The sequence below is a fragment of the Mesoplodon mirus genome (assembly GCF_964341445.2).
Source record: "Mesoplodon mirus genome assembly, contig: HAP1_SCAFFOLD_247, whole genome shotgun sequence".
NCBI lineage: Eukaryota > Metazoa > Chordata > Mammalia > Artiodactyla > Ziphiidae > Mesoplodon > Mesoplodon mirus.
Window position 1 is genome coordinate 732,109 of NW_028295663.1, and position 25,493 is coordinate 757,601.

Genomic DNA, 25,493 nt, shown 5'->3' on the forward strand with positions numbered 1-25,493 from the left:
TCTCTGTTTGTTCACATATTCTGCTTCATTTTCTGCTCTTCTCTAATTGATCTGTGTCTTGGAAGTTTGTACCATTCAAACTCCATCTCCCAGGCTATCTTAGCTTCATTTTGAGTTCAGCCAGAGGAACATTAACTGGATGTAAGTTAGGAGAAAAAGGGTTGGTGGATATCTCCTCCATTCCTTCCATGCTCCAGAGCCATGTCTTGGGCAATTTCTGAATCCCTGGATAACTAGCTCTCCCACTGGGAAGGCCCACTTCCAAAGTGCTAGTTCTCACAAATTTTGGTAATACCTTTTCCAACTCTTGCCCCTCAGCTCTAGAGGTGGTAAAAGCTTCATGCTGTTGCTCCTTTCTGAATACCAACCATTCTTTGTTGCTGTTTTTAAAACAGCTTTATTGAGGTATAATTATACATATTTAATGTACATAATTTATATTTAATATATATTTATATATAGTTGCACATGTTTAATGTATACATTTAAATCACATATACCTAATGTATGCAATATAATGCATATTTAATATATTTAATTTATATATATTTAATGCATACAAATTTGATGAGTTTGGACATATGCATAAACCTGTGAAACCATCACCACAATCAAGGTGATAGACATGTCCATCACCTCCCAAAGTTTCCTTGCATCTCTTTGGGTATTTTCTGTTTTGTTTCATTTTGTTTTGTGATAAGGAAACTTAAAATGGGATCTACCTACTTAACGTACTTCTAAGTGCACAATACAGTACTGTTAACTATAGGTGCTATGTTGTTCAGCAGATCTCTAGAACTTATTCATCTTGCATAACTGAAAATTCATACCTGTTGAACACCCTTTTTCTCCCTTCCCGCAGTCCCTAGCAACCATCATTCTATTCTCTGTTTCTATGAATTTGACTATTTTACGTAGGTCACATAAGTGGAATGTAGTATTTGTACCTCTGAGACTGCCTTACTTCAGTTAATATAATATCCTCCAGGTTCATCCATGTTTTCACAAATGGCATCTCCTTTTAAAGGATGAAAATATTCCATTGTAAGGCATACATTTTTTTCAGGACTGAAGGGCCTAGACTTAAGCAAATCACAGCCCTGCCTTAAGATAATTAATATCTTCCACCCAGTTTATACCAAGTGTTGCAGTTTGAAAATAGCAACAAGACAATAAAATAAGGAAGCTCTGACTGGGAAGGCTGTCCAGTCTTTCACACAGAACTAGGAAGTGAAAAGACCTTGACTGAGTTACCATATTCCAGAATTATATATTGGGTTTTAGGCTATGTTCCTTAAAGTTAATAAACTCAGAAGCTATTAGTTTTATAATTCTAGTTAACAAATCTAAAATCATAAGAAATTTGGAAAATTTGGGAATGAAACTGAAAAATGAATTTATTAAGTTATATTTGTAAATACTGCTTTAAAATGGATTTTAATTACTTGTACATATTGATCAGCACACTCTCCCCGGAGGCAACTCTACTTGGAATGCCACCCACAATATATGGTTCATCATTCTTCTAGTGGCTCAGGTTTCCTATACTTTCTATCAAATAAAGAGGTTTGGAACAGCCGGAGAATATATTTAACCAACTCACTTCAATCCTTTCATGTAGTAGATAAATAAAATGAGAAATGTATAGCATCTAGAACAGGTACATACACATAGTAGTAAGTTTACAAATATTTGTGGATGATAAAGAAATAGGAATATTGAGCAAGGAGGATAAACTCCATGAGGAGAAGTTTCCATTAGACTTCTAATTATTTCAGTTGCAAGGACAAAGTTGATGCCAAACTGAGAAATTCTCAAATCACCTCACGAAACACATGACCCTGCTTATTACAACAGGTGTTAAAATGTGTTAAGAATTATTGCCCCAGGGTTTCCCTGGTGGCGCAGTTGTTGAGAGTCTGCCTGCCGATGCAGCGGACACGGGTTCTGCCCTGGTCCGGGAAGATGCCACGGAGCGGCTGGGCCCGTGAGCCATGGCTGAGGAGCCTGCGCGTCCGGAGCCTGTGTTCCGCAACAGGAGAGGCCACAACAGTGAGAGGCCCGCATACCGCAAAACAAAAAAAAGAATTATTGCCCCAAATCAGACAATGTAAGGCAAACAGTAAAACAGCAACATGTGTTTCCTGACTTTCAAATCAGGTATAAGTCTCTTAGATAACGAAACTCTAAAGTTTCTGAAATCATTCTTTACTTGGTCCAAATCATATAGTGATTATCATTTTAAATGAGTAAAGTATTGCCAGAGAATTGAATCCAACACAGTCTGTAAACTACCATTCGGAAAAGGACTTTTAGCATTTTAATTGTAATATTAGTTTCAATAAATTTATTTAAATTTTTGTCAAAGTTATAAAAATGAACATTTCAACAATTTTACATAAGTGATATTTTACAGCTTGGATAGAACACAAAGATCAACTGGTTTAACTCCCTCATTTAAGAGAGATTAAAACCTGAGCCCAGGAGTTGACTGTCTCAAGTACTGTGGCTTATTTATAGCGGAGCCACGACAGGAATCTAAGTCCCCAAAAGCTGGTTCAGCACTCTCTCCTCTCTGACATAAATCAAACACAATTCTCATGAAGAATATAATATACATCTTGTTCTGATAAAACTAATTTATGTAAAGACATACAGTCCTTTAAATGGATAGAAGTCCATACAATTTTTAACACTTCTGACACGTACACTGTTATTTTTGTTAACTGGGACAAAATACCTATCAATTCACCTTTTCCTGGGAATGGTTTCTCTTAAGGGAACTGATGTAATTAAGAGCTAAAATCCTTTTTATTGAGAAAGTAATAAAGGAGCTTGAACAACTAAAACAATGCATATTATGTGTCCCTTAGTAGGCCATGATATAATTCTGTTAAAATTTGAAAGAAGTGAAAGACAGTCAATGAGTACATGGAGAACTAGACCCTAAGTTATCTACTGTAAAACAAACAATTAGCAAAACTATCCCCTGGAGGGTTTTGGAAAATAGCAAGTATACCTAATAAACTCATAAATCTGACTAAGAAGATGTCTAGAAAGAGTAAAAAAAAATCAATTAACTTCTTTAAATGCCTCTAATAATATACGAGAAGAAAGAGATAAACTAAGAAAGGAATTATTCAGTTTTAGAAAAGAATGTAGACAAAACATAGAGTGCCCAGGATAGCCTTTCCAGCTAAGAAGAGTCAAAGTTAAACAATGACCTCAGAGCAAAAAAACAGAACTTGGACAGTAAAATGCAGTCTCAGGGTAAAGAAGTAAAGGCTATAGCTACAGGTCCTTGTTTAAGATCTCAGAAAGATTTTAAGTGGCCCAAGGTAGATAAGGACTTTGTCTTAGAAAGAAATGTGGGTGTAGATTATGTTTAATGGATTGAACACCCAAAAAGAATCATAAGCAACCCAACAGGTGGTGGTGGGGGGAGAGGGAGAGAGGGAAAGAGAGAGAGAGATGGAGAATTTGTGCTATTAGAAGCACCATGAGCTTAGACTAAAAGGGACAGACACAGTTCAGAATGAGAAGAATTCTTGGTACCCTCAAAGTTTTGCACACAGGAAGAACACTAAGAAAGCTACTCAGCTACAAACACGGACCATTTAATGAAGACAGGATGACTCAGAAGGCTGAACTAAGATATTACAGGACCAACTGGTGACCCAGGAAACGGGCCTGGGCCCTAAACCAAGAAACTGGAATCATGCAGTCAGTAGAATTTTGGAATTACTGTGAACTATTCCTTCTCTTGAACAGAACTGTCAACTAATGTTATCCTATGCCTATCCTAATATTGTATATATAGATGTGAGGAGGGCAGATAACCTGTCTTTTATTTCCCAGGTATTCTCTTTAAGAGGAATACAACTCGAGGAGATGCACCTGAAGAGTCTCTTCGATTTCTAGACCTAATTAAGATGACAAAGTCCTGGACGTTCATATATTATCATAAGGAAATAAGAGTTTAGTGGTCTTGAAAGGGGGTGAATGTACTTTTTCATGTGAGAAAAATGTAAATATTATCTGCCCAGGGGATTGATTGTGGTAGATTAAAGATGGCTGCAAATCCTTCACACTTCTTTCACTGAGAGATTCTTTTTTCTTTTCTTTTGAACATGGTCTGGCCTATGGTTCCTTTAACCAATGGAATATCATAGAAGTGATGCAGAACTGATACTATATACTGGCCTGGGCCTAGCCTTTAAGAGGACTGATACTTCTACTATGGTCTCTGATAAACCTGACCATTCTGTAAGAAATCTAAATACAGTAGAAATCTGCCAGAATAGGGATTTATCCCAGGGATGCAAGGATTCTTCAATATATGCAAATCAATCAATGTGATACACCATATTAACAAATTGAAGAAGAAAAACCATATGATCATCTCAATAGATGCAGAAAAAGCTTTTGACAAAATTCAACACCCATGTATGGTAAAAATGCTCCAGAAAGGGGGCATAGAGGGAACCTACCTCAACATAATAAAGGCCATAAACGACAACCCCACAGCAAATATCACTCTCAATGGTGAAAAACTGAAAGCATTTCCTCTAAGATCAGGAAAAACACAAGGATATCCACTCTCGCCACTATTATTCAACACAGTTTTGGAAGTCCTAGCCATGGCAATCAGAGAAGCAAAAGAAATAAAAGGAATACCAATTGGAAAAGAAGAAGTAAGACTGTCACTGTTTGCAGATGACATGATACTATACATAGAGAATCCTAAAGATGTCACCAGAAAACTACTAGAGCTAATCAATGAATTTGGTAAAGTTGCAGGATACAAAATTAATGCATAGATATCTCTTGCATTTCTATACACTAACAATGAAAGTTCAGAAGAGAAATTAAGGAAACAATCCCATTCACCATTGCAACAACAACAGAAAAATAAAATATCTAGGAATAAACTTACCTAAGGAGGTAAAAGACCTGTACTCAGAAAACTATAAGACACTGATGAAAGAAATCAAAGGTGACACAGATGGAGAGATATACCATGTTCTTGGATTGGAAGAATCAATATTGTGAAAATGACTATACAACCCAAAGCAATCTACAGATTCAGTGCAATTCCTATCAAATTACCAATGGCATTTTTTACAGAACTACAACAAAAAATCTTAAAATTTGTATGGAGACACAAAAGACCCCAAAGAGCCAAAGCAATCTTGAGAAAGAAAAACAGAGCTGGAGGAATCAGGCTCCCCGACTTCAGACTATGCTACAAAGCTACAGTAATCAAGACAATATGGTACTGGCACAAAAACAGAACTACAGATCAATGGAACAGCATAGAAAGCCCAGAGATAAACCCACACACCTATGGTCAACTAATCTATCACAAAGGAGGCAAGGATACACAATGGAGAAGAGACAGTCTCTTCAATAAGTGGTGCTGGGAAAACTGGACAGCTACATGTAAAAGAATGAAATTAGAATACTCCCTAACACCATACACAAAAGTAAACTCAAAATGGATTAGAGACCTAAATGTAAGACTAGACACTATAAAACTCTTAGAGGAAAACATAGGAAGAACACTCTTTGACATAAATCACAGCAAGATCTTTTTTGATCCACCTCCTAGAGTAATTGAAATAAAAACAAACAAAGGGGACTTAATGAAACTTAAAAGCTTTTGCAAAGCAAAGGAAACTACAAACAAGACGAAAAGACAACCCTCAGAATGGGAGAAAATATTTGCAAATGAATCAACGGACAAAGGATTAATCTCCAAAATATATAAACAGCTCATGCAGCTCAATATTAAGAAAACAAACAACCCAATCCAAAAATGGGCAGAAGACCTAAACAGACATTTCTCCAAAGAAGATATACAGATGGCCAAGAAGCACATGAAAAGCTGCTCAACTTCACTAATTATTAGAGAAATGTAAATCAAGACTACAGTGAGGTATCACCTCACACCAGTCAGAATGGGCATCATCAGAAAATCTACAGACAACGAATGCTGGAGAGGGTGTGGAGAAAAGGGAAGCCTCTTACACTGCTGGTGGGAATGTAAATTGATACAGCCACTATGGAGAACAGTATGGAGGTTCCTTAAAAAAATAAAAGTGGAATTACCATATGATCCAGCAATCCCACTACTGGGCATATACCCAGAGAAAACCATAATTCAAAAAGGCGCATGCACCCCAATGTTCATTGAAGCACTATTTACAATAGCCAGGTCATGGAAGCAACCTAAATGCCCATCAACAGACGAATGGATAAAGAAGATGTGGCACATATATACAATGGAATATTACTCAGCCATAAAAAGAAACGAAATTGAGTTATTTGTAGTGAGGTGGATGGACCTAGAGTCTGTCATACAGAGTGAAGTAAGTCAGAAAGAGAAACACAAATATCGTATATTAATGCATATCTGTGGAACCTAGAAAAATGGTACAGATGAACCAGTTTGCAGGGCAGAAACAGAGACAAAGATGCAGAGAACAAATATATGGACACCAAGGGGGGAAAGTGGTAGGGGGTGGTGGTGGTGGGATGAATTGGGAGATTGGGATTGACATGTATACACTGATATGTATAAAATGGATGACTAATAAGAACCTGCTGTATAAAAAATAAATAAAATAAAATTCTAAAAGAATTTTTTTTTTCTAGTTCCCTGACCAGAGATTGAACCCCAGCTCCCTGAATTGGGAGTGTGAAGTCTTATCCACTGCTCCACCAGGGAAGTCTCTGGAAAGACATTTTCAAAAGTGTGGATCAATTGCAAGCCAGGGTTGAAAAATAAAAATCTACCAGACTACATGGACTGGCTCTGGAAAGGGGTGTGGGGGGTGGGAGATAAGAACCAGCCAACACCCAGTAGTTCGAAAAGAGCCATCCCAGTCTCCTTAGCTAATTCAGCTAATAAAATGAAGAAAGAAGCCCTAAGAAATTAAGAAGCTTAAGAAAGAAGCTTAAGAAATTAAGCCCTGCCATCTTAATCCAAGCCCTGCCTGGATTCCAGTGTCTTAGAATTATGAGATAAAATAATGATAAATTTGTTTCAGCCACTAAATTTTGATGTAGGTTGTTATACAGTAGTGGATAACCAGAGCACATACATAAGAATTAATAACGTGCAGAAGATGTTGTGGCTTTTGTTGGGGCCCAACAATGCCAATCAATGGCATATTGATTATTTTAAATTAAAGTTACTTAAGAAAGAGCCAGTACAAAAGGGACACAAGATACTTCTTCTCTGTCCCTCTGAAAGCAGGAGATAAATCTCTCATATGAAAGGCGCTCTCCCTGCATCTGGAGGTAGAAGGACAACCTTATCACCAGAGACAGGGAATTCAGGCAGAGAAGCCTGTATAAACAAACATTATTACTTCTTTAACTGACTACAGCAAGCCCAAACTCTGTTTAGATTTTTCACTAATTAAGCACCAAAAGCCTAAGTTTGTCCTGTCAACTCCTCACAAATTTATCGTTTATCTAGAAAGTATAAAATCTTCCTGCTTTGGCTACTACTTAGGTCCCATTTCTATGAGACTTCTGTGCACAAGAATTAAAACGTGTTTCTTTTTCTCCTGTTAATCTGCCTTGTGCCAATTTTCTTATTAGTCCAGCCACAAGAACTCAAGATGGGTAGAGGGGGAAATTTCCCCCTCCCTGCCACCTGTAAAGAGCACACAATGTTCATTGCAGGTGAGAAATACTTAATGGAATACTATTTTCTACTCCTATCATTGTCAAGCTCATTTCTTAGAGTCCCACGGACATGATCCATAAGAAAAGATGCCTTGTCAACAATTTGATGAAATATTAATTCTAAAAAATTTTTAAATGAAAGTCACAGCAAATGAACTTACTCCATCAGAAAGTATATCTGGTTAATTAATGAGAAAGTTTAATTTTAATAATCTGAGTTATATTCAATTATATAATTTGGAATCACAGATCATGACAGCTTTGACTCTTTTATTTTTTTCAAGCAGAATAAGGGACCCATATTGAGTTTCTGATTACAGTTCACACCCTGTAGGTGGCTCTCATGCTCTCCTTGCCTGTTAGTATTACTGAATCACCCTATCTGTTCATGATTTGTTTGGTATTTTTTTGTCTCTGAAGTAGACAAATGTTTCTAGCATACGTGAATCAGCATTGCCATGTACTTCATCACATAATTATATCTATATGTATATACTTTTATCCATAATTGAATCTGGATGTTTAGAAACATACTGGGAAAGTCATATAATGATGTTACAGTCATGAACTTTCCCTTAAAAAAAGAAAAACTGGTACAGAGCTGTTCCTCAGGCGGTCTCAGCCCTGAAGATAGTCCAGGCGGATGGAACATTCTTGTTTCTCTAAGCAGCCACACACTGATGGCAAATGATACAAAGAGGAGGAGCTTCAGGCAGAATAAACTCAGGGCAACCGTTATGACGCCTGGGCCGTGCTCTCAGCCTTGTCAGACTGCTGCTTGCTCAGACAGAATTCAGTTCGTGGGGCCCCAGCTGAGCACGCAAAGGCCATGAGTTACAGCTGCCCTCCTCCCAACGTGGACGGCATGATCTCCCCCAAGGTGGACAATCTGACCTACCGCAACTCACCCAACACCCTGAGGCGCGTCTTTGAGAAGTATGGGCACGTTGGCAACGTGTACATCCCCTGGGACCGCTTCACCAAAGAGTAAGTGGCTTTGCTGTCGTCCGCTTCCACAACAAGCACCACGCCGACGACGCCAAGGATGCCCTCGACGGGATCGTGCTGGATGGCCACCCAGAGCCGCAGCCCGAGGCTTCCTTGCCACTGTCGTTCCAGCAGCAGGAGCAGATCTTGATCTCAGCGTCGATCTCCCTTCAGCCATGCGAAGTCTCCATCTTGCTCTGACGATAGATATCCATCAACCTCTAGATCCAGATCTACTCGAAGTTCCAAGTCCAAGTCCTCCTCTGGGTCCAGATCTTCCTCAGCAACCACGTCCATGTCTAGATCCATAAGCCTTACACCAGAAAAAAGCCCAAGTCCAGATCACAATTGAAAAATCCCTCCAAGAAGATGTGGCACATATATACAATGGAATATTACACAGCCATAAAAAGAAACGAAACTGAGCTATTTGTAATGAGGTGGATAGACCTAGAGTCTGTCATACAGAGTGAAGTAAGTCAGAAAGAGAAAGACAAATACCGTATGCTAACACATATATATGGAATTTAAGGAAAAAAAATGTCATGAAGAACCTAGGGGTAAAACAGGAATAAAGACACAGACCTACTGAGAATGGACTTGAGGATATGGGGAGGGGGAAGGGTAAGCTGTGACAAAGCGAAAGAGAGGCATGGACATATATACACTACCAAACGTAAGGTAGATAGATAGTGGGAAGCAGCCGCATAGCACAGGGAGATCAGCTCGGTGCTTTGTGACCACCTGGAGGGGTGGGATAGGGAGGGTGGGAGGGAGGGAGACGCAAGAGGGAAGGGATATGGGATCAGATGTATATGTATGACTGATTCACTTTGTTATAAAGCAGATACTAATAAAAAAAATATATTTCTAAAAAAAAAAGAAAAAAGAAAAATCCCTCCATGTTTCCTGAAGAGGAAGGAGCGGTGCCCCATTAGGATAACGAGTCATTAGCAAACAACCTGAGGACTTGGGGGGAGGGGAGGGGAGCAACATTCTCAGGTGATCAAAGAGTCCTTGAAATAAGCCACTAGCTGTTGAAAAGGTTATTCTTTAGCATGTTGTATAAGTTTTTACTTGTTTTAAGTTTTGCCTCAAGTGGTAAACCTCATTTTGTATGGTATTTTGTTGCTGTTATTCAACTATCTTCTAAGTTAGTGAGGTGAACAACTTCAAGTTATTATTGGTTTGAATATTTGAGGTAAAACTTCATTTCTCTTTACGGCATTTTGTTTGAAAGTAAACAGATTGCTATCTAATTTGTGGCCCTCCTGACTTAAGAAAATGTGTGCAGCCTTTTCTTTCTGAGTCAAAAACTGTCTAGTGATTGACTCATCATTGCCATCATTCTTTTAAAAATAAAGACCTCCTTGAAGTTATTATACATTTATTTACATGTGCTGTTTACCTTTGGGTTTAACTGGTAATCTGGACCTGCACTGGTATAGGGACATTTAAGGTGAAAAGAATTTTTTTAAAGGATTATTTATCAAACATAGTTCTAATCGTTTATGTATTTTTGTGCACTAGACACAGCTGTACAGCAGTTGAGTAATGCTGGTTAGCTGTTAAAGGTGGTGTTTTGTAGTGCAGAATGCTTGCCTATTTCATCTTTTCTCCTGATTGCTCCTATGTAAAGGTAATGTGCTGTGCAGAAACAAACGGTCATCCAGTTCATGAAAAAGCCTGACAATTGCACTTCCAGTCACCCTGGCCTTGCATATATAACAGAGCATACAGTGAGCACATCTAGCAGGTGAATTTAAAAGTAAATATGCCTTTATTTTTTCCTTTCACTCCCAAAGTGGTCAATCTGACCACCTTCAGTTACGAACTTAAATATGAAAAATGTCACGAAGTAAATTGTAACTTTCTAAGTGCTAACAACATGCTGTATCTTTTTGTTTATGCATAGAACAAATATTAAAAACAAGACATTAAAGTAGACAATAACTACAGTGTTATAGGAATTCAAAGTTCTAGATAAAGTATGTTCACACTGTAGAGGAATTTTCAAAACTTCAGTGAAATAGACCTATTACTAGTACCCAGAAACCACACTTAAGCCAATGGTTATTAACCTAACCAAACATCTGTTAAAACTTTTTAAATACACCACACATAGACATGCAAGAACACACATAAGTACACACTTACTCACACTAAGACTTTGCTAAATTTAGGCATCCTAAAAATCCCACCAGGGAGCTAATTGGTCACATAACATTATCTCACTCATTAGTAAGGTATCGGTGAAAGACATTTTAGTTCCCACCAGGACCATTCTGTTTCTGAATATAAGCCAAATGTTCAGTGGTATTTTAACTCGGGATATTTTCTCTTCATATGAGAATTAAATGAGTATTACTCGGCCAAGGTATCAGAATACATTGTATAATAAATGAAACACATACAAAAATAGGGACATTCTGAAAGGACCTCATGGTCCAAAGAAGTAGGAAATTTATTCAAAATATTAACATTATATGTGATAACCACATTTCATTCATAATCAAATGAAAATGTTCATTTCCTTCAACTTTACAGAATTTCAAAGCCTAATAAATACTTATTAAACAAATAAATGACAGAAAAATTCTGTTTGCTTATTTTTTCATAAAAACTAAATCCAATTAAACTTAAATTGTATAAACATGTTAACTTTATAGAATGGACAAAAGTAAGTTTTACATGGCAATTTTATTATAAATTACTTTTTTTCTTCCAGTTTTATGGAGATATACTTGACATTTAGCACTGTCTAAGTTTAAGGCATACAGTAAGTCCCCTACACATGAACCTTCAAGTTGTGAAAGGTCAAATATGCGAACGTGTGGTCACATGTCCAATCATGTAAGTTAGTTCACGTGTCCGGTGTACATTGTCATGTGTGTGCATCCTCTACAAGTGGTTGTGCTTTTGTGTACTTTACAGTACTGTATAGAATACAGTAGTACAGTATCTTTATTTCAAGCCCAGGATGTCCAGAAGCAAGCATAAAAGCAGCGATGATGTAGCTGGTACTGCTAAGAAGCAGTGATAATGATGGAAACAAAACTGAAAATAATTGAGAGAGTGGAGCGAGGCGAGAAGATGGAATTGGCAGCCCAGAGAAAGGTTGAAGAGCGACAAGAGGAAGAAGAAATAACTGAGGAACCGAAGAGATTCACCATGCGGGAAATGGCAAGGGGATTTTCTTTATTTGAGGAGGCACTGTTAGTTTTTGAGGCATAGGATCCAAACAAAGAACAGTACACAAAGGTTGCAGCAGCCATTCAGAATGCAATCCAGTGCTACCATGTCATCTATGACGAGAAAAGAGGCTAGATAGAACTGAATCCAGCAAGGAACCAGAACCTATGCCATCAGCGTCAGGCGTGAGTGAAACTGCAGCTTGCCCTCCGTCTCCTATTGCTGACGATACCTCAGCTCCACCATCTCCCACCTCCTCTCCCTCCTCCAGTCAGTAACTCTTCTTGACTGTTCACTCGATGCCAGCCCCTGGATGCCAGCTGTTGTACTGTACTACTGTACTTTTCAAGGTACTGTACTGTAAGATTAGAAATGTTTTATTTTGTTTGTTTTTCATGTATTATTTGTGTGAAAAGTATTATAAACCTATTGTAGATAGCCGATTGTGTTAATTGGACACCTAGGCTAACTTTGTTGGACTTAGGAACAAATTGGACTTATGAACGCACTCTCGGAATGGAATTCGTTCCTTTGTAGGGGACTTACTGTACAGCATAATGATTTGACTTATGTTGGGCAATAAGAAATTTTCCTTTACCCTTCTAGATTCTTCTGTCTGGTCTAAGAATTAAATTAACATGAGACAGATTAACAGGAGAAAATCAAACAAAGTTTAATAACATGTACATATGGGAGAGACCCAGGAAAACTGAATGACCAATATGGCTGAAACCCTCACCTTAAATATGATCTTCAGCTAAAAACAAAAGAGGATGTTGTGGGTAGTGTTTGAGACTTCAAATGGGAGCAAGGTGATTTATATGAAGATGGAAAAGCAAATGTTTGGTAGATGGGCCGTGTAGAGAGACAATGGACACAGAGTGGACTCTGATCTCTAGGCCCTGCTGAGTTTCTCCTACCACTACTAGCCCATATTCTTTGTAGATATCTCTGGTGATAGCTCTATTGGGGAATAATTGGTCCTCTATCTAAATTTTTTTAGGCAGGAGCAAGGTCAATGTTTCTTCCTGAGACTTTTGGGCCTAGATTTTTTTTTAGCTTGAAATAATCTGCATACCAAAGAAACATTTTGTGGTGGAAAGTTTTGTTCCCCTACACTTACATACATCATGAAATGATTACCACAATAAGTTTAGCAAACATCCATGACCTCATATAGATACAAAATAAAAGAAAAAGAAAAAGATATTTTTCCTTGTAATGAGAACTCTTAGGATTTACTCTTAACAACTTTCATATGCAACATACAGCAGTATTAATTATATTAATCATGTTATACATTACATCCCTATACTTATTTATCTTGTAACTAGAAGTTTGTACCTTTTGACCACCTTCATCCAACCTCCCCACCCACCTCTGGTAACCACAAATCTGATCTCTTTTTCTATTAGTTTGTTTGTTTGTCTTTTGAAGTATACTTGGCCTACAACACTATGTTAGTCACTGGTGCACAACACAATGATTAGATATCTCTGTACATTATTAAATGATCACAAGTCTAGTTACCATCTGTCACCATACAAAGATATTACATTACTATTGACTATATTCTCCATAGTGTACATTTCATTCCCTTGACTCCTTTATTTTGTAATTGGAGGTTTGTACCACTTAATCTCCCACACATGTTTCACTCATTCCCTGACCCCCTCCCCTGTATCAAATTACTTTTTGACATCTGATGACATCACCAATCATATGGCTCTCCTGTAACAACTATTAGGAGCCTTCCAATGATACGTGGCAGGAATCTTTCACAAGCTTACATTTTAAAAATGAAATACGGTGTTTTACAGATCTAAAAATCTTAAGGCACATGTAGCTTCAGGTATTTCTCAATTTTTTTCTCAGGTATCTTGCTCTTTCTCCATTATTATTTTCCTCTGTCTCCTTATGTCAATGTTCCTCATTCTTGGGACATAACATAGCCACAAGCATCTTCAGGTTTACATCCTACCAGCTTAGCAACCGCAGTGGAAAATGATTTCTCATTTTCAGTAGTTCTAGCTAACATCTCAGATTTAACTCTTAAATGTAATTTTGGTTGCATGCCCATGCTTAAACTAATTACCATAACCAATTTGAGATATACTGATTGGACATGGCTGCATCATGTGCCCTCTCCTCTAGCCACGGCAGTGAATTCAGCTAATCCTAAACCAAGTGGACTAAGATTGTAGAATGGGTTTTTCCCCCATGAAAATCAGGATGCTATTAGCATGAGTATGTTAAGGGGACACTAAGCAGACAAAAATAAAATCTACTGCTTGTTATCAAAAAAATATCAAAACATCTTAATCAGTGTCCTATTTCTTACATGAAAAAAATCAAAACTCAACTTATAGTTTGTGTCAATTATTCTTTCTGAGATTCCACATTTCCAACGAACCCCAAAACTGTGGCCACAGTTGCCCAAACAAGCCAAGGTCTTTCAAGTCTACTTCTTCCATCTGACATAGTCTTTCTCTAGCAACACATAACTGCCACTTTCCATCTATAGAAAGTATAATTATATTTAAAGATTCAGATTTAAATATAATACCTCTGTGAAACATTTCCCAACTCCCATTAAATAATTGCTACACAGTTCTCTGTACTTACACAATACTGCATATATAAATCTACTATAAAATATACTGTATTTTGATAGTTTCTATGTGGTGTTTCCCTCACCTGGTGTGTGAATTACTTGGGAGTACAAACTGCTTCAACAACTGACATATCTCTAGCTGCTAAGGCAATAACTGACCCAGTTTATGTTGGATGGATTAATTCTTAAATAAGTCAAATTGAATAAAGTCTCAAATTCAGCAGCCAAATATTGTCTTTACATGAGTAAGTTGAACGAAGAGCTCCTAAACAAGTGTTAAGTGGGCCTGGTAATATTAATGAGTCCAGAAGCTCTTAGAGGTCTCCTTCAGATAGCATTGCAAATGAGCATTATTTTATTTTCACCAAGCCTTTCAGGTGATACATGCAACAAAATCAGCAAAGTCAGTACTCATTGTGGCAGACAAAGTAACTATTATGTATCTGTCCTAAAAGTTCCTGTGATGTTCTGGCTACTTTTTTTAAAGTAATATTTATAATATTTATGAGAAAGGAGGACAAAAATGAACCTGATGCTTTTGTGGAGAAGGAATTCCCTGGCTGAGCAGAAAAGGCTGCCAAAGTTTTGGTGTTTCTTGTTTGTTTGTTTGAAACAAGATTGAAGGACCGTATAGTGCAAGATGAAGCCATTAACAGTTAAAAGGGAGAGGACACACTAAAGAGACTCAGCTAGGGCCCTGGTAAATTATCAAAAATTGTGGGCTTTCTTAGTGAGAGTCTATGATTTGAGAAATCATGAGGAGAAAAGGCGGAGGTCCCTGGGCACCTGAAAATGAGAATTGCTGCATTTAACTAGGCTGACTTTGGCATGGCATTTTGAAGAAGGCAGTCATATGTAATGTAACGAATAAATAGAGCATATCAGAGCCTGAAAACGCCTCCTGAAAACCTGAGAATAGGCTCATGTGGGTGAAACGAGGTGAAGGACGGTGCTTGGTACACTATAAACCCTCAGTAACATTGGCTGGTTTTGAATGAAATGAAACCTAACCTGAATCCAGTCCGTACTCGGTAACAGTGGGGAACATAATGGGTGCCTAGGCAACGTCTAGCAAGTTCTGGGATACAGGCGGCTCCCAACTGTTGCATCACCAGGGGCTACAGAACTGAGTCGGGACGGGAGAAGGCAGGAATCTATGCGGAGGGTCATCCGACTGAGTCGGAACCGGACACTCTGGCAGGAAGTAGAAAGCGAAGAAAACTAAACGACCATGGGTGAATTTCAACACTACGTCGTGAATTTCAGATAATTTTCCACTTGTTTATTAAGATGGAAAACTCGGATTCCAACGATGAAGGATATGGAGTTTCGGCCCAACGCATAAGTCAAACGGACCGATTGGTTCGGGAAGAAGATTTCTCCAGGTTCGTAAATAATCTGAGTGAAGAAGATTACAAATTTATGAGAGACAACAATCTTCTAAGCATTCCAGGTGAAAGTACAGAAGAAGAGTTGCTGAGAAGACTTCAGCTAATTAAAGAAAACGCACCACAAGACTCAGATGAAAATACAGGTATATTTTGCTTTTGGAGGGAATAGGATGGGATGAATAAGGAACTTCATAAGAGTAAATAGTAAATTATACAGAAGTGACATAACTTAATTTGGTAAGTAACTTCTCATAAAAAGAACTGGCATTTACTTGATTTTTGGTGAGAATGTCAAGGTATGCTTGTTTGTTTTCCTGATTCACATTTGGGTTGTTTTAATTGGGAAACAGTGTGAAGTAGCGTATTTGTATTCTTCTTGGTTTTCTACCTCAATTGAAAGTCCCTCCTACTTCCTGAATTATTTTTTCTACATAGACATGTATAAAAAGCAAACAGAAATATTCTCAACTGGGGACAGTTTTGCTCTCTCCAACACCTGGGGACATTTGACAATGGCTAGACATATTTTTGGTTGTCACAGGGGAGGCATGGGTGCTACTAGCATCTAGTGGGCAGAGGCCAGGGATACTGCCAAATATCCCACAATGCACAGGACAGCTCCCCAAAACAAAGAATTGTCCAGCACCAAAAGGTCAATAGTGCTAAGGCTGAGAAACCCTGCTCGAACCTCAGGTCTGGTGTCCTCCCTCCCAGTGAGAAGTAGAGGATTTTACTGTCTAATGAAGAGGATACTATAATATTTTGGTTCTTGAATATGGTCTTATATGTACCATGCTAGGTTCAGTCTATTCATTTGATCTGACCTTCAATTTAATGTCAATTAAAAATCTTGGTAACATTAAGAAGTATTCAAAATGCAAACACTTTTAAACCTATAAAACTTGTTTATGTTTGGGCAACAATCCTATATTTTAAAACAGCTTATATATTATCAAAAGCACATAAGTGAAGAGCCTAGAAGTAGTCATGTTGGAGACTAATGAAAATTAGACAATAATGTAAATTGAACTAAAATACTAGCATTGTACCTTAACTGGTGTTTACCTTGTTTAATTGCATTAGTGTTTTGACAGTGGACTGGAAAAAAAGTCTCTTGACATTCCTCCTACAGTGGTACACAGGGCTGTGTATATGATGAAATATTGAAAAATAGACTTCCTCCAGATTCCCTTTTTAAAAAATTCTCTAAGTTTATCTAGGATTAGCTCACTCTTTTCAGATGGAATTGGATTTTCTACCTTTACTTATAAATCTACACAGTGTAGTTTAGAAAATATTAACTCTATAAATGTGAAATCAGTTTAAAACATCTGAGTATTTAAGTTCTCATTTTTTTTGTTGTTTTTGAAACAAAGTTTCAGAGTGCTATTTTATGATGGTTCTAATTTTGGTAGTTCTTTTATGCACCCTCCCCATTTTTTTGGTTAACAGATAGAGGAGACTCTTCAGATGATGTGTCTAGTGGTGACTGTATAATAGACTGGCTTAACTGTTCTGGACAAACTGAAAATATGACAAGTGGACAAAGAGAAAACCAATCTTGGAGAGAAGAGAGCCAAATTAATCCTAAAAGTGATCAGTTCATATTCAGTTTAGAAATAAATGTTAACCTTGATAATGGGAGTCCAAATCCAGAGAATGAATATGTAGCATCTGCAAGACTTCCCAGAAGAGAAAATATGGAAGACAGCCAAAGGCAAGTGGAAAATCCACAATCTGAATAAATATTTACAAGACCCTCTATGTCTGAACAAGATACAACTGAAACATTAATGGAATTCCCACCTACCAGAAGTCAGAGAAGAGCAAGAAGTAGGAGCCCAGAGTATCGGAGACCCAGAGCAAGAATTGAAAGTTGGTCGCCTCCACGTTCACTTAGGGAAATTGTACAAAGACTTAATCATAGTATACCATCTCAGAATTTTGAGCAGCCTCTGCTAAGTGAGAATGCGAGATTTTCTAGAACTGAGCACCAAGAAATACTGAGATAGCAAAAGACTGGATTTGAGTTGCAAAATAATAGTCTTATTGAAACTTCTAGAACAAGGAATGCCGTTCATGGAGAAAATTCTCCAGATACAACCAGCGGTGGTGAATCTTGGGGGATGAGGGAAATATATCCAACCATACCCTTCAATCTTGAAGTAGGACAAGTTCATTCTGGAGCATATTCTCAGAGAGACAGCAGAGCTAGTAGAACTCAGTTAACATCTGAGACACCAAACAACACTGTCACTTCTGAAAGTGAACGATGACTGAGGCAAATGTATTCACATTTTGAGCAGGCAGATGTGAGAGCTTATGTCAATACCATCAGAAATCCCATTTGTAGAATTTTAAATACTAGCTTAAATGATACAACATCTGTTCCAATTCAGAGCACGTTAAGGCAGACAATGACAGAATTTAGTAACTCAAGTAACCTTATGGACAGTGTCAGTAATTTAGAGCATAGTGTCTCACCTCCAAGTCAAAACATGGAATGGCCAGAGTCACCTAATGGTAGTACTAGTGGTATATTTGGTTCTGATTCAAATCCTAGCTATGATACCCATTCAAGTTCCACACTGATTTGTCATTCAAGCCCCAATTATATGTCTAGTTCCAGTTCTAGTCCTATTTCCAGTTCCAGCTCAAGTGATGAAAATTCAGGAATTATCTCACTGATGTGTGAAGGCAGTGAAGAAACAAACTTATCATCAGACTTATCATCAGAGACCAGCCAAGGGGGTAGACAAATTATCCTAGTAATATTTGATGAAAGTGACTCTGGGTCCTCCCATAATCTGCAACAGTTTTTCCTCTTAAATGAAGATGATCTATACCAAACTACAGGACTCACCAAAGCACAGATTGACAACTTGGCTGTAAGATCTTTTGGTGAAAATGATGCACTAAAAGCCTGCAGCATTTGCCTTACAGAGTACACAGAAAACAGCAAGCTTCGCATACTACCTTGCTCCCATGAATATCACATTCACTGCATTGATCGCTGGCTGTCTGAGAACTCTACCTGTCTGATTTGCCGTGGGCAAGTAGTGGATTCCAATGAGAGTGAAAATCCTAATTGAGATCTGAATTCTCAGCTATATAAAGTGTTATAGGGCTTCCCTGGTGGCGCAGTGGTTGAGAGTCCGCCTGCCGACGCAGGGGACACGGGTTCATGCCCTGCTCCGGGAAGATCCCACATGCCATGGAGCGGCTGGGCCCATGAGCCATATGTAACAATCTGAACTGAATCACTAGTTCCTGAAGGAATTATTGGGCTTTCCCCAATTTCTGTTCCATAATAAAAGGAAATATTAAAAAGTCAAACAATATTGTTCAATCTGACAATAAAAATTAATTTCACACCATACCAGTTCACTGAATTTCAATAAAAACTTAGCATGTGCACTGGGTTGGGATGTTCCTGATTCTATGGGAGAAATGTCTTAATATGATATAATGAATCTAGATAGATCCTAGTAGTATTATCTAGTCATATAAATCCCAGACATCTCTTAGCCCTGTTCAATCCTGGTTGTGCATGCAAAGAAATAGAAACCCAACCAAATATCAATAATTAAGAAGCAATTTAAGACTACATTAGAGTCATTCACATAAAGAAGTCATGTTACACTCATAGAATGCCATAAAAAGCTTTGAAACCCTTCTCTTCCTATCTCTCTCCACAGCAGTTTATCCCACCTCCCTAACACTACCTTAAAGTTTCTCCTATTCCCCACGACCAATGTATCAGTCAGTTCTAGCTAAAAACTGATGGCACACTTTAAAAGAGTGATGGAATAGCATTTAATGAAGAGACTAAAGTGTGTAAAGAATGAAGGGAAACCAAGAGATGATGAAGTACCCTGAGGCTAGCAACTGTGAGAAGCCAGTATTATAACCACTAGGTTTGAAGGGGCATAGAGAGATAGCAGTTCCTGCAACCCAGAATGTCTTATTAGAGTTGTAGTAGGAGCCCACCCAACAAAAGATGTAACCTTAGAAAATGGCATCCACTGCCAACCTAAAGTTTGGAAGGGGGCAGATCATGGAAATAAATACCCTTACCTTCTTTCCTCCTGACTTCTAATCCCTTGTCAGTAGTTCATATTAACCAAACCCAACCTGAAGACACAGAGAGACTGGTCGATGAAGCTGATAAAGGTCAGCCTCCTGGAATCACGGAGCAGGGTTAAGAAGGATGGCGAGTAGATCCGGTAAGCAAATCAGAGACCATCTACCACAACCAGTATTCCCAACTCTCTTCAAACCCAGCCTGTGTATGCTTTCTTGCCTCTTCCACTTCCGCTTGTTCTCTATTCCACTCTATGACTCAGCTCTTTAACAACCCTCTCTATTTTCCTTTCATTTACTCAGATCTTGTATTTTTAAAAGTGATAAGATGACAAAGCCTTAGAACTTAATTACCTTTCTCTTAAACATGTCACACTTTGATTTGTTGTGATTGTAAACAACTAAGGAAAAAGGGCAGTTATAGGTATGTCTTTAATTTTTGCTTCTTAAATATATTCAAGCTTCAATTTCTTTCTATATATGTTTAGTTCACATAATTAATTTTTAAAACAGATTCTGATTTCTTATAAAGGGTTTTATGGTTTATATATGACTCTTAATCCTTGTGTGAATGACCCAAAGTACCCAATTGCTGCTTGGAGCCTCACAAGCTGCAATATGAAAGCCTTAAAGGTAAAGCTTGGCTTCAAAAACCATGTCTACATAGTTCAATTCTAATTGTCCCCAGTAAAACCTTCACCCAAAACCCTGAGTATTTGAAATCAAAATTTAGGTCATGCTTCCTTCCAACCTAAACATAGTGAAGGATTTTTCTCCTATTTCACCCTGAAAACTATTTTTGGGGGGTTGTATTGGCCAGTCCAGAAAATTTTGCTTAAAATTTTCAATCCTGGTATAGGTGAGAGTACATTGTATTATAACCTAAAGCAATAATCAGAAATTTTGTGCAAAGTGCAACCTATACAGATGTAGGCAGTGTTAAGTATAAACCTTCTCTAAAAAGTTAAAGTCAGAAACATCACTGACCTTTATTTTCTATGTGAATTGCTGGCAGCCACAGTATTTGCACGTAACTACAAAATATAAATGGGGAGTGGTGGTGAAGTTTTTTAAAACATCTTTGAGGTAGCATATTTTTCACACAGAAGATATCTGCATGGCCAGAAATGAAGGTTTGGAGCAAACCTCTGAAATTTACATTAACTTCTGAAAGTTGTTTGAATATTCTGATTTTTATGAAGTATTTTTGATATCAGATATACTTCATTTAAAGTGAGTAGAATAATTATAACAGTACTTGGCTTTCATACTATCCTAACAGATTAAAACCTTCCAAAGGATGATAATTGCTTAATTAATGCTTCAGTACATTCACATGCACCTTCTGTGGTCGACAGAATTCTAAGATGATGCCCAATGATCCTTGTAGTAGCCTCTCCCCTTGAGTATGAGACCTGTGAATGTGATGGAATATCATTCCCATTATTAGATTATGATATATAGCACAGTTGATTGGGAGCTTATCCAGAGTGAGCCTGACCTAATCAGGTGAGCACTTAAAAGGCACAGAGAGGACTTCTAATCCAGATAAGATGGTTTATACTTCCCTCTTCCTGCTCCCCCTTTATACACACAACTATATATCCTGGAAATAAGATGAGACAACCAAAGGAGATCTCTGAAAGGTCTAGAGAAGGTGAATTGCCTAGGGACCCTCAGAATGGATGAACAACCTCATGGCAGGTCACTTTATGACCCTCTACCAACAAAAAAATATGATCCAGGCCCAGCATTTCCTAACTCCCAACTTAGTAACAGGAAGTGGCTCTAAGAGGCTCTTCCTCCATCACATCAAATGGGAATCCCCCAAACACCAGGTGAGCCTTGCAGAACCTGCAAGGAGGAACAAATGGAAGCCCTGATGACAATAAATGACCAGGGAAAGTGCTTTCCTTCCCCACTGGGCCTGAGATCCCCCTTCACCACCCAGACACATCAGTGGCTAAGGGTACCAGCAAAAGTGCTCCTACCACAAAAAGCTCCCACCTGGAAAATGCTCTCCTCAGATGGGCCTGAAACTCCTCTCCCTTCCCCAGAAACATGAGTCAACTTGCTGGTACCAGCAACGGAGATCCCTCCACAGAAAGCTCTCAACCTGGTAAGCACCCTCCACTCCTTACAGTCCAGGGAGACCCTGTTACAAGTGCCTGGCCCAGGAAGGACTCTTCATCAAGTGTTCCAGAGATTCCCTTCCCTCACCAGAAGCACCAAGTGCCGTATCCTGGGGAAGCTACTTCAGACCCCATAAGCAGCATGAGAAGGGACCAGAGGTAACCCACTTGCACAAGAGAAACAGACCAAAAGAGTACCACAAAGGTTCTGAAAATTAGGTTATCATGGAACCACAGTCCATAAAAGTACAGGAAATGTGTGCCAAACCTATAAAGAGTGAATGCCTGCTAAAAATTAAAAAAAAAAAAAACACTTTAAATAGGGACCAAAGTATCCTAACATAATAGCCAAAATGTCCAAAAGACAATAAAATATCACTACTTATACCAAGAACCAGATACATGACAGCTTGAATAAGATGTGACAGATGATGCCAACCCAAGATGAATTAGATGTTAGAATTACCTGACAAGGGTTTAAAAATGCTGATTTCAAACCTTTAAGACCTTGAACACAGAACCTAGTCACTCCATGCCAGTATCCCAACCTATAGAACTGTGAGCTAATAAAGGGATGCTGTTTTAAGCCATTACATTTGTACTAATTTCTTATGCAGCAACAGAAAACTAATACAACTTCTCATCTGGGATCCATCCTGTACCTAGAAAATGATTATAATGAGTCCTAGACAAGTAAATGGCTTAATGTCTTGGTTCTAGGCCCACTACAACATGATATTCTACCATTTTCCCCAAGAATGGAATCCCTAATTCCTGCTACTGAAGCTCCTAGAAGACAGTATCCTTCCTGTTTGAACAACCACCAATATCTTATCGCTCTAACTTTACTTCACATCACCCTATCTCATTGTACCAGTGTATGCTGCTTATATCATAAACCCAGTTTAACACTCTGACTTTGAAACTATATAGCCACTTATTTTTGTCTCAAAGCGATTGCTGAGTATTATATTGCTCTTCCAAATCATATTCCTCTCTGTCTGCCCTGACAAATCAGAAATGGAGAAGATTTGTACCTGAATCTTCTGAGCTCAATCTGATACGTTTTTTACATTACAGTATATCAGTTTAAATACACAGCATCACTGTGATTGCGAGCATAAATATTTCCATCTTAAGAATTTTCTCTGTATTTTCTTTGTAGTTTTAAAAATATTTGTTTATTTTGGCCTAATTCCAAAAAAAAACCCTTATCTGAATAACAAATTCTTTTTGAAAGTAGTTATAGCCTGTGGATAAGTTTTTGATAGCAATATAAAGTCTATCTGTTTTGGCTAACCATGAAAATAACTTGTGCTCTCAATATTCCATGAAGAATTAAGTATAAAGTTTCTTTTGTAAATGCAAGCAAGCCTGAGCATTGAACAACATGAACATCAAAGCACTGCATGTACTGGAAAGTTCACAAAGAAATGTGATGTTTCTGTTAAGTAATATTACTTGTTATCAATATACAATACTTTGAGATCCTCAGTATCTTCTTTACTACAATTAACCAAACATTTCATGTCTTTTCATTATTTGAGAGGTCAATGTATACTCCCTTCAATGAGAAGTTTCCTGGTATGAGAATTTCGAATGTAAATCTGAACTGCATTTCTTTTCTGTGACTTCATTTAAGATTTGAAAATTCTTTACCATCCTAAGTCAGGCTTTTTCACTATGAAATAAGAGGCTCTCCTTTGTGTGATATTCAAAACTCTCCATTTTTAATCAGCAAGCCAGCATCTTTAACATCACTGCAAAAATGTGGGGATTTGGAAAAGCATTTTGGGGAAATTCCTTTTTCTCTCATCCACCATTCGTAGAGGACAGACACTAATTATAAGTCAACTCTGGGCTCTGGGTTCTCCATTCTGACATCACTAGTCACAACACAGTTATCTACCACCCCTGGCCTTGTCACCTTCTATTCTGGCAGTGTATTTTTTTTTTCTTTAGTAGCACTTGTGACTATCTAAAACATTTTTTATTTATCTTGTGCTTGTTTTCTTCCCCATTCCTTTCCCAAAATAGAAGCTCCAAAAGATCTTTCTTTCTTTTTTTTAAATTACTACTACATTTCTAAAAACTAGAACAGTTACTGGCATACACACACACACACACACACTGCTTCAGAATTTTTGGCCACTGTGAGCATCCCAGACTTATTTTTCACCCTTTATTCTCCAAAGAAAACCTATTTTAATACTGTTACCTACCATCCTGGATTTGATCTATTTCAACCTAGATCTCTCTCACTTACTTAACATATTTGTATAGGGTTTCTTGCCTATTAAGTTATAATATCTGCCAACCCTTTTCTAAATCACTATTTCAGGCACTCAACACTGACCAAGAATGTGCCATGCCCAATGCTGGGTGCTAGGGTTATAGTTAAGAAGTACAGCACTTATCATTAAGAAATGTATTACATTTTAAAGAAGGCAGATGAATAAACATACAGTAACACTCTATGTGAGGGATGCCCTGACACAGATTCAGATACAGGATATAATGGAATGATCTAGGAGGAGAAATCTACACTAATAATTCAAAACTCCTTAAAGTTGGGTTATATCTGAGTTGTATCTTACAGGACTAGTAGCAATTAGCCAATGAAATGAAGTCATTAATTTTATTCTAAGCAAAATAAACACTGCATGCAACAGTAAAGATGCATTGAAAATTTAGGGCTCAGTAAACAGTAAGTATGACTCATCATACTCTGGGGTAGAAGAGGAAGAGATGTAAGTACATTAGCAAAAAATGAAGAGATGAGGCCAAAGAGGTTAACAAGTGGTATTGTGTATCAGGCTGAAGAGTTGAACTAGATCTCCTAAGTAATGCACAGTCAATATGATTTTTCTAATAGGAATAAAATTTTTCAATTTTTAGAATGGTCACACTAGCAGAGATATGAACAGATTGTCAAAATTTAGATTGTCCCACTTATGGAGTTATGGCATTAACTGGAAGAAAAAAAGTATAAAGTCCTGAAATAATAGTGAGACAGTTGAGATATGGATGCATATAGATTCAAGTAGTATTAAAGAAGCACAATAAAACTTGGTGGCTGCTTGGATAATTTAAAGATGACCTTAAGTTTCTGGTTTAGGTGACTGAGTAGATGGTGAGAAGTTCCACTGATATAAGAAATGCAATATAACTTGTTTGTCATAGTAGAGGAATAGATGACAATTCAGCTGGAATCTCTGAGATTTCAGATGTCACAGTGATATTTTAGTGGCAATGTTCATCTAGCTATCATGGAATATCAAGTATGCTTCTAAAATTAGGATAAAGATGCCAGACTGATGTCAAAGAAGTATGAGGTATTGCCTGTGAAAGTATGTTCCATGGTAGTAGTGGAGGGAGATGGATGGAAGCCTTTGG

General features: G+C 37.8%; 1 protein-coding gene and 1 pseudogene across 2 annotated transcripts; both read left to right on the top strand.

Annotated features, from left to right (window-relative positions):
• Nucleotides 1-15,781: 15,781 nt before the first annotated feature.
• LOC309797325 (E3 ubiquitin-protein ligase RLIM-like) lies at nt 15,782-18,451 on the top strand (annotated as a pseudogene). Its single transcript has 3 exons — nt 15,782-16,040; nt 17,335-17,789; nt 18,446-18,451. The product of its transcript is annotated as an E3 ubiquitin-protein ligase RLIM-like (transcript).
• A 46-nt stretch (nt 18,452-18,497) lies between these two features.
• LOC309797326 (E3 ubiquitin-protein ligase RLIM-like) lies at nt 18,498-18,974 on the top strand (the record flags this gene model as incomplete). The annotated part of the gene is made up of 1 exon (XM_082645928.1): nt 18,498-18,974. The coding sequence occupies one exon, from the start codon at nt 18,498-18,500 to the stop codon at nt 18,972-18,974; it is 477 nt and encodes a 158-aa protein (XP_082502054.1).
• Nucleotides 18,975-25,493: the final 6,519 nt, after the last annotated feature.